At 44.2% G+C, this 10,740-nt stretch overlaps 1 protein-coding gene across 1 annotated transcript; it reads right to left on the reverse strand.

The window, feature by feature from the left end:
• Positions 1 to 1,212: 1,212 nt before the first annotated feature.
• GUCA1B (guanylate cyclase activator 1B (retina)) lies at positions 1,213 to 6,126 on the reverse strand. Its single transcript, XM_010578989.1, has 4 exons — positions 5,923 to 6,126; positions 3,700 to 3,849; positions 2,143 to 2,257; positions 1,213 to 1,515 (listed from the first exon to the last, which is right to left on the reverse strand). Exons 1-4 carry the CDS (start codon positions 6,124 to 6,126, stop codon positions 1,388 to 1,390), a joined length of 597 nt encoding a protein of 198 aa, XP_010577291.1. The 3' UTR covers positions 1,213 to 1,387.
• Between the last annotated feature and the right edge of the window lie 4,614 nt (positions 6,127 to 10,740).

The following is a 10,740-nucleotide window of genomic DNA, read 5'->3' on the forward strand; positions in this document are numbered from 1 at the left end:
ACAAGACCACAAACCAGCAAACTAATCAACTAATGAAAGATACTACAGTCACAATTAAAGGCCACAAAAAAGGGATTACAAATCTTTTCATTGGGTATGACCTGGCCCACTGATCCCATGGGAAAATTAAAATAAAACAGAGAAACACGTGTTATTTTCCTGGGGAAAATTTTCTTACAAATAAAACAATAAATCCAATAATGGTGAACCAAAATAGTGGTTCAGCCCAAATTCTCTTTCCATATACACGTATATGTAGGAATATGGGTTAGAATAGCAGAGCTCAGCCTACAACCTGTGCAAATTTTATTTCTATAGTCTGTGGCTAAATTAAGTCCAGTGTAAAACCACTGTACTACTTCAGTAACTCACTCTGATTTTGTCACTTGTTCCATTCTGTGGTCCTGCTGATAAAGGAGCGCTAATCCTCTCATTGCAGAGATGCTGCCAAGCAAAACTCTGCTCTTCCCTTATCTCCCCCTCCACACAAAACTTCTCCCAGTGCAGTGAAAGTCCCGGAGCTCCCTGAGCTCATTCAGTCTTCACGGGGCAGGAAAAGCTGTTCTAGAGTGATGATTCAGTAAGAAACAGGCTCAAAGGGAACAGAATCACACTTGTGCAAAACTGTCCTCTATATGTGGCTGCCAAGAAGAGGTACAATTCCTACTACTGCTCAGTGTTTGGAAACAGCCTTTTTCCAGCCCCACAGAAGCCCAGGTCTCTGAACAGGTAGAAGGAGCAGACTCTGGTCCACAGGAGGGAGATGCAAGGAGTTACTGCTCCACCTCTCCAGCCCACACATTATGTTTTCCTCAAGGCTGTGTACTGTCTTGGCTACCGCTTATAATCCAACTCTCATTTTTGATAGCGGTATGTTGGTGTTCAATAATTTTACTTTAGCAGTAGTACTGTCTACTAAATATGCATACGGACCCCCTGAATGTATAAAGCCTGCTAGAGCACCTCTTTTGGTTTGATGTGTTCATATCTCTGCAGGCACGAATGATGCAAACACTAGTCTGCACTGGAGACAGTACCACTGTGTCAGGACTTCTCACTTCCCGATCCTGTCATCACACTAAAACCCTGCCTAGGATCCACTGCAGGAAGCCACAAAAAGTTTGTTCCTTGGGGTGTAACCAAAAACCAGAGCTGGCAAACACCATATTGTGTCCAGAGAAAGACTTATTCATGGGCCAAATATAGACTCTGGGTACCAGCAGTATGCAGCACGTGGGGTTTAGATTGAGATATGGCTTCATAAACCACTGAAGTTTTCATCTGGGTGCCGAGATTGTATTAAAAAGGAAAGCCACTACCACCCTAGAGTAAGAGAGCCACAGCTGTAGTCAGCATCACATTTTCAGCTGTATCAAAACTGAATTTCTTAAAACAAAGCACTCTTTCTCCTCTGCTCAGAGATCCATCCCCCAGGGTTTACATCCATTTGCAACATCTTCATCACCCACTTGTCTTTCCTGGCCCCATCAATGAACTCGTCAAGAGACAACTGCCCTGTGTAGGAGATGAGGACACAAGATAGGGAGACAAAACACGACAGATAAGACAAGAAGGCAGGAAGTAAAAGCCCTCTACGTTTCAGAAAAATATGCTAATAAGACAAAAGCTATACTTAATTTCCCCATGTAGTTTAGGCCAGCTAGCTGAAAGACAAACCACCACGCTGTAACCCAATGCATTCACACCTACCCCATCCCCTTCGGCTAACATGAAATGTTGCATTAGCTTACACATGCTCCTCCAGGAGGATTGCAAGTCTGATCCTGCAAGCTCCAATTTGACTGGAGCCACTGTCTTTACACAGGCTATTTGTGCTGGGACTGGGACCTGCACTCTGGCTACTGGGTGCTTTCAGAGGATGAGATCTCTGTGGCATCAAAATCCAGACAGAATAGTGACCCCTTTGTATTTTACATTAAAATAACAATGAAAATTATTTCATCCTGCTGCACCAAGTTATTCTTGGTTCTAAGAAACAGACCAGAACCAAACCCAACGTGTCTAATATGAGTAACATAATAGTCCTAAGCGATTTCTTGATAGATGTAATTAAAGCTAGCCTGCCCAGTACAGATAACTTCTCATTACGAATGACTGCAATCTGAGCCACCAATCACTTACCATCCCCATTCTCATCCACTAACTGAAATATCCTGTCCACAACCTCCTCCGGTGTGAGCAATGGGGTCCTCTCCTCCACCTCTGACCGACACACTTTCTTCAGCTTGTAGATAGACTGAAAAGAAATTCACAGGTTAGGAGAAGAAAATGAAAAGAAGTGAACTCCGCTATCTTCCCAACAGTGTAAAGGTCTTTTACAAAGGCTGCGGTTTTAACCTTTCTAGAAAGATCTGCCACTCAACAGCCTCAGACCTTTAATGAAACCTCTGACCTTATGCTCACACACACTGCAGATTACTTCATTTGCTCTTTGAAGCTGCTGCCCTCCTATTTTCCTTACATAAATTGGTCAGACCTCAGGGTTCCTTTACAAAGAACAAGGCAAGAGTTTCACAGATGGGAAAGTCATCTGACTTTTGAGTATGATTTTTTTTTTTTTCTAACATCTGAGGCCAGGCACATCTGGACTTACCCAGCCCTCTCTCCCAGGGAACTTGTGCCGGAGCTGCAAGATCAAACCTGTATTAGCACATATTTTGACCCATAGTTTCTGTTCCACTCTGTCACTGGAAAGGGGCAGATTTTATCTATTCCTCCCATGACAACCGCCTGTTCGTTATTAACTTTACTCCTTAGGCTGAAGGGTTTGTCTGAAGTCTTCCCAGAGAGGGGATTAGCAAGGGCCTAACACAGCTCTGGCCAATTCCTGGCTGACCTCAAAACTATAATTGAGCCTGCCCCAGACAAGCTCCTCAGATGCTCCCACACCTGCTGCTGGTGCTGCAGGTAAAAGGCTGGTCACACTTTCCAGCCCAAAGGACCTGCTTTCCACAGATTCAGTTTCTGATGTTTTCTTGATGCTACATTACACCCGAGATCCTAAAATGTTTGATAACCATTGATTAAGCCTCACAAGTACTGCTGTGCAAGGGTAACAGCACCTGTGGTGCAGGGGTGACTCTAGCACAATCACCAAGATATTTACCTAAAGTGAGAACTCAGGTACGCTGTGTCTGACTGTCTGCTAAGCCCCATGCCTCCTCTCACACCTTCACACAGTCACTAATTAAAGCTAAGTGCAGAACATAACAGAAACCCAGAAAGGAATAATTACAAAAGGGATTCCTGTACTAATTTGTGCCTCTTGGCATACTCTCACCAGCTACTCAGACAGGAAACTTGGCTCCTGTAAGGAGCATGGGGTGAAACCCTCTGCCACTGGCCAGTGCAATGAATCTCAGTGTAAAAACGTTGAAAAGAAAGGCAGAGCAGAGATACAGGAACTCCACAAAAGCACCCAGATGCTGCATTTCTGGACAGCTTCAGCAGCAGCAGGGGCCAGGCTGCCCACATGGGTGTAACTGATCCCTCAGCCACCCCAGCAGGCTCCACCAAACCACTGAGCGCATAACCCTTTCACCAAGGTCAGGCATTTTCACCTCATCACTGTCTACAGCTGCCTTGAAACCTGATTATCTATCACAAAACCCATATACATCATTAAATTGCCAAAGAACAGCGATTGCTTAAATAAGTGATTAGGCAATGCCTACTTACCTCAACAATTTCCAGCAGCTCAGGTTTGTCTATGCAGCCATTCCCATCCTTGTCATATACTTTGAACGTCCACCTCAGCTTGTGTTCCAGTTTTCCTCGTAAAACAAGATTCAAGGCAGCTACGTATTCCAGAAAATCAATGGTATTATCCTGTAGAAACAGAAAAGCAGCAGCTGAATGATACTTAACAGGGTATAGTTGACAGAAAACTGCTTACAAAACCTGCATAACTGTCAAAAAGATAATCGACAGGACAGCTATTTATTTGCCACTTTACAGAAGATCTGTGCCTGTTCAAGACCATCAGTAAGCACAGCCATACCCTTCTGCACCGAGGATGAGTTCATGAGGAGTGTGACAGTCAAGAGCAAAGCAGTGCTCCTACAGTGCAGTAAGAGGGGACACCAACCACGATGCCAGAAATAAGCAATTTAAATACCCCCAAACACCACAGATTACATGGAGGATAGGGAGGCAGATGAAGATCAGTGCAGTATTGACTTTTTGGGCAGGGATCGCCATTTTCAATGACTTCAGCTGCTTCACCACTGAGACTAACATCCAACTATTACCCCTTTCTTCCATCCCTCCCCCTTGTCTGATCTTGATTCATCTGAGGAAGACCATGACAATGAAAATGCCACAGTTCAGAAGGAGGCAGCAAGAACACCCACAATAAAGGATTTACATCAGGTGTTCATCCTCCTAAAAACTTCAGACAGGGAAGGGATGCAGGGCTCCCTTGGCAGCCCCCAGCAAATGGTCCTCATGCAGATCAACACCATCCCCAGGGCTAAGCTTTACAGCCCTCCCAACCCAGTTAGCAAAACCCCCTGGAAGATCTGGGCTCTGCATCTCCTGCCCAGCACACTCTGCTGCGGGCACTGAAATGTTCTGCAGGAACTGAGCAAAACCTGCTACTGCTGGACCTTGGAGGCCAGCAAGCATAAAAAGACAATTGAGGCATTGTTTTTATTTTCTTACCATATTACTAATAATCCTTTAGATTGTTAGGTCCTGCTCAACTGATTATATACCATGGGCATATTGAAGCAAAAACATGAACCTAGGCCTAATTTAGTGTTTTTAATATATGCAAGTACCAGCATCCCTTAAAAACAGATTTTCAGTCTTATTAGGAAAACTTCTATAAACTAGGAATGGGACTTCACCTTTTATGCACACCATTTGCTCTGCAACCCTTTCTGCACAGCTTTCGTAACACAATTTGGACCTGGACCTTCAGTTTTCTGCAGGAATTTAGGTTTTGCCAACTTCAAATTCTGAGAGAAGTCTCTGACCTGCCCACATCTTCCAAGGCTTTTTTTATCCTTTCTCACAAACTGACCTTTATTGCCACCTCAAAATGATTTTGCCACTGGTTTCAAAGGGAGCTTAAGGGAAATTGGTATAGCTGGGAGATGACAGACTTGTCTCCCCTTTTCCTGTATTGATACACAGCAACAAACAACCCCCTGCTTTGAATATGATCAAGAGCTTCAGGAAAAAAATTGAACTGTTTGGCAAGCACTGCTTACGCATTTCAAGATGAGAAAGCCAACCATACAACTTTTTTTTTTGAGTATCTGAAATATCACAGGCTAGTATTAGGCTATCGTTTGCACCAATACATGGGTATGCATGAACTGCTACTAAACCAGAAAGCCCACTTTTCCCAGGTGTCTGATGACAAATACAGCAAAGGGAATCAAAACCAGAATGTCTGAATTGTTCAGCATTCCTTCACTTTTGAGCAGCTAAAATCAATATTTTGTTACATGCCACCTGTTCATACAATATATATGCATTTCCTCCAATGTATAGCAAGCCTGAGTACGACTTTCCTCCACTATAATTCCCCCTCTGTCGTAACAGATAAATATTTTTTTCCATGTAGCAGCCTTGGCAATTTGAGGATCTTTCAACAATACTGTCTTAAAATGTGGCTGCCTAAATTTCAACTTTTTAATTCATCCTTAGTCCCTTAAAGGGACATTCTGTCCTTAATTTGTGTACAGATTTATGAGAAGATAAATCCATACCAGCCCATACAAAGTAGTGCAGCATATGCTCCTTCACCTGCCCTAGCAGGTCCATCGCCCTTACCTTAGTCTCACGAAGCATGGTAACAAGGGTGGGAACTGCACCAAACCACCTCCAAATTACAGAAGACAGACATGCAAATTATTAGACAAATAATTGCAAAAACTCCTCACCACTTACCCCATTCTTATCGAAGGCTCTGAACATGTTTTCAATATACTCTGCTGCTTCACGGTTATCCTGGACCCCGAAGAACCGCTTGAATTCGTGCATGAAGAGGGTCCCACTGGGACATTCAACCACAAATTTCTTATACCATTCCTGCAATTCTGCAACATCAATCTCTGCTTGCTCCCCTTCGGCATTGGTGAACTGTTGTCCCATTTTGCTCCGTAAAGCAAGATTAAACAAAGAAGGAACAAAAGGAAAACACTGCCAAAGTCCTTTGCTTGTATTGTCCTTTTATCACCTTTATTTGCTTTTTTTTTGTTCTTTTTCTTCTCACTGTCTTGTGCTTTTATTTGATGTTAATATTGTGTCTTGCTATTTCACCTTCTTTTTTTGTGTTTTACTTTCTTCTTCCTCTTTCTCTCCTAGAGTTTCCACCGCCACAGTTTTGTGTGCTCCCTTGGTGATTGTAGAGTTGCTTCTCTGCATTAGGGCAGTATAACATGTGGTATCAGACATGTATAAAAATAACTAAGATCATTAGGAGATTCTGACCTACAAGTCAGAGACCTTCAGATGCTCTGAGCTGTGCCCTATTTAGGAGCAGACACCAGAGGCTCAGGGTCCTTCTGCACATTAATACCTTCACATCAAATAATTTAGGAGCCAAGGTTCCATTTACACACGATGTACAGCCCCACTCACTTTACTGTGGTTTTTCTAGAAACAAAGAGGGATTGTAAGTGAACTTCCCTAACATTAGTTTTTCAGTACTGGCATTCATTACCTGCTTGTGGGGGATACTCAATGGTTCAGTGAAATAGGGCACAGTAACAAACAACAATTACAGAGAGCAAATCCTGAAAAAATAAGCACATAAAACTGACACCACTCCCCTGAAAAAAACCTGCTAATGCATAAAGCTAATTTGAACGCCTACTATAGGCTTTGCTCTATAGAAAGTGATTGAGACAACCAATAAATGCAGATAGATACAAATATGCATATTTCTCTCATTTTCACAATTCATTCTTAAAACTCTCAGTTAAAAAATAACAGGTTCCCTATTTTTTGAAGTATTGAGTTATCCTTGTTCCCCTTCCACCTTTTGGGCCTTTATCCACTGAAATACTCCTCCTACTTACCCTTCCCACTGGCTTACCACTTTTATTACAGATACAACATAAAGCTCTACCCCAGCCTCCTTCTGTTCTGCAGCTGCTCACCACAGCCTGGTAGCAGAGAGCTCAAAGCCACCTACCACCAGAGATCAAACCCTCCTCTTTGCAGACAACGTACTAGTCTTTTCTTTTCTTACTGGAGCCACCAGCTTTTATCCATATCATACCAGCAGTTCTGAATCCAACTGTTACATGTGTCAGCTGGAAAGAAATGACCTGTAGCTATAAAGGCATCTGAGCCAGCCTGACATCTAGATAGGATTCTTCCTTTAAGAGGATTAGAGCAGCATTAATAGGAAACAATAGACTCCCAATTACAATAATGTAAAGGCCCAGAAGGATTGAAGCTGTTCACTTTTCTGGAATTTTTTTTTCATTGTTTTGGAAAGAAGAGTTTCTCACATGGAAGAACACCAGTTAAGAATCAGTCTAAAATTTGATACTGTGGAACACTATAGTGATTTTTACTCCCCTGTAAGAATAAGGTTTGTTCTGAATCTACTCACATGTGTAAGTAACCCATCAGTAGTATTGCATGTATATATACATACACAGATTGGCAGGAGTATAGTATGACTTTGCACTTCTGTATATAAGGATATGCAGGCAATGTATGGTTTCACTTAAGAGCTTTAAGCAAGAAGAGGATATAGGCAGTACTGCAGAAGTATGGAGGTTGATGGGAAGGACTGGAGGAGATGCCAGAAAGGTTAAGGCTGTTCTCTTTCAGGGAAAAGGTATATTTTTATTTAATAATGTAGGCGAATCCTGTTTGTCTATCTTTATGCCTAGAAGAACGCAACATGATTAATAAACTCAATCCTTCCTTTTGTAAATGCTTCAGCCCCTGAGTCTAAGACCACTTGTCTGCAGCAGAGCAGCTTGAGGTCTGGCTCATCAAAAAAAGTTATACTGGATCTACCCCCCAGCACTTGTCTCTTAGCTAGACCTACTAGAAAGAAGTCTTTGGCAGCCACAGTCACTGTGCTATTTATAAAATAGTTCTGTTGCATTCTCCATTTTCCCATGGTCAGTTACGTATACCATGTAAAGAAAGAGCTTTTTTCCCTCAATGATATTTTTTGAATCATCTTGGCTAATATCTGGTGAGGGCATGAGTTGTCTCTGGGTCACAAACAGCTTTCAAGAAGAAGAGCTGCTGCTGCTGGGACAGGGGTGGAGAAGGCTCATCGCACTTTTTCCTGCCGCACAGCTGGGGAGATTTGCAGGCGCTGGTGTGAAGCCTTCCACCATTTTGTACTGCTCTCCTGCACCGAGGCTGCATGCTGGAATGTGAGCGCTGAGAGCACACAAGACTCCACATGCCCAGGACATTGTCTTGCCTCATTGCATAATTTTGTTTTGCCTTATGGGAACTTAGTGATCTGTTCCCAGGAGAGAAAATGGTTCCCCTTTGTTTTGATGACTACAATCTTTTCCAGCCAGGAACAAAGGACTGCAAGAGACGTGGGTTACAAAGCCTAGCTGCTGCTGTTGCAGGTATCACGACATACAATCGTGTTGATAAATAGTACTGATGTTAATTTGGCACTGAAATAAAGTAAATCCTATAGCTTCTGGTATGAAATTTCCTCAGCATATACTCTCATTGTCCAACAAGTGTGCCCTGCAGACTGTACCGAAAGCGCTGCTGTCTCTCAGCCAGTAGAATGTCACTTCATGAAGTACAGTTTATTGGCCAAAGGATTTTTTCATTTGATTTGAAAAAAAAAATGCAGGTAGAGGTAAATATAAGCAGAAAGAACTAAAAATAAAAAGAATGATATCTAGAAAACGCTACAATAAAGAGCTTGGTGCTATTTGGCTGCCTGAAGGGTTAGGATCAATGCTTTACATATGTCAGAGCGAACACTTTGGATGATTAGTTGCAAACAGCTAATGTCTGATTACATGTCCTGCCTAATGAGCTATCCCTAGATTATCACCTATACAGCTCAAAAGCTGTGGAGTTTCCCAGCCAAGAGCATGGAAAAAGACAGCTTATTTCCCATCAGTTCACTAAAACAACATGCTGCCACATGCTTCAGCAGAGGCTGGTAGAAACTCAAGAAAAAAAAAAACAACAAAAAACCAAACCCTGCAGAGGGCTGGGTAGACTCATTTGTTTGGCATCTGCGTTACCACTCCGTGAAGGCAGCAGAGGCTGTAACAAAGGCAGCAGGGTGCAGGCAGGCACAGCTGCCGGGCGCGAGAGGACCAGCTTCAATGAAACTGGAGGCAAGACTAGATCCTTCGCCCACGCTGGAGCAGCCCTGGCCTAGTCATCTTGCCTCATCGCTCCATTATTTTAAATACCCCAGCCCTGACCTGCCCCAAGACCCCTCTCGTGGGTTGGGCAATCCCCAGTGTCCCTGCAGCGGGCCAAGAAAGAGCAAAGCTCTGCCCAGGGCTGCTCCCAGCCCTCCGTCGCAGACAGCGCGGGTGAGCGCGCAGCATCACGGCTGGTGTCTGCTTCCAAAGCTCCCCGAGCATCAGACCACAAAGAAAGCACACCTGAAGCATCCTTAAATTTCCCTGTCACCAGGCAGGATGGACATGTGGACAGGAGGAACGCTGGGAGAATGAGCAGCACCTTTTGTGCTGACCCATCGGAGGAGAGATCAAAGATCCCTCATACTTCGGCTAGGAGTTCAGCCCAACGTCTCTCCGTGTCTCTTCCCGGTTGCTCACCAAATTGGCCATACTGTTGCAGGTTTTTATACAGCAGGAAAAAACGACATGGTAGGAGGTATTATTACGGGAGCGGCTGTCCCTTGTTTTGCATATCAAAATCCACCATTGCAGTGCTATCCCACAGAGAAAACATTAACCTCTGAGTGTCACCTATTGTCTTTTCCTTATTGCCAGAAAGATTTTATTATGTGCTGACAAACTCCTGCTAAGTGTTACCTCTGAGTGGCTACATCTCAGTGGTGAATGAAGCCTGAAAGATTTGTCTTGCACGTGGTGCCTTGTGAGGCAAACTTTCCAAGAAAAATGCAGAAGTACATTTTCTCTGTGCGTGAAGGTTTTCAAAATTTTGCGTGGTTCCAAAGTCTTGGCACAGGATTGAGCTGAGCAAGTCAGCCTTTCCAAAACCAGGATGCTGCACTATCCATAGTGTTCACAATGGGAAGGAGAAGGGAAATTCCCACTGTTATTTTCTGGTTCGTTGAAACTGAATGGTGAAGTATGGTATGATCTCTTGAAACCAAGATTCACCACTGAGTCACGGTTCTCCACCTACAAAGAAAAGCAGCGAACCGGGAGGCTGGCGGAGGCCGCGGCGGAAGGCTGCGGCCGGGCCGGGGGGCAGATGCTGCGGGTCCCCCCCTCGCAGCCCACGGTAGGTGTGCGGGCAGGGAGGAGGGAGGTTTTTAGGCGTTTCGGAGGAACCCGGGTGCCCGCGGCTTCGCGTTAAGGACCGCGGACTTTTTGTCTTTGATCGGCTGGGCCAAATACGCTTTGCACCGCGGAAAACAAAACCCAAACCCGGAGGTTTTCCTTTTTTTTTCTCCCCCCAACCCCCCCCCAAAAAAAAAAAAAACCCCAAAAAAACCCCAAACCGACGAGAGACGCGGTAAAACGACGGGGCCGCAGAGACCCTCGGGGTGGGAGGCCGCGGCGCTGCCGCAGCTCCGCGGGCGCG

Source organism: Haliaeetus leucocephalus, unplaced genomic scaffold (assembly GCF_000737465.1).
Source record: "Haliaeetus leucocephalus isolate CR32 unplaced genomic scaffold, Haliaeetus_leucocephalus-4.0 Scaffold68, whole genome shotgun sequence".
In the NCBI taxonomy this organism is placed as follows: Eukaryota; Metazoa; Chordata; class Aves; order Accipitriformes; family Accipitridae; genus Haliaeetus; species Haliaeetus leucocephalus.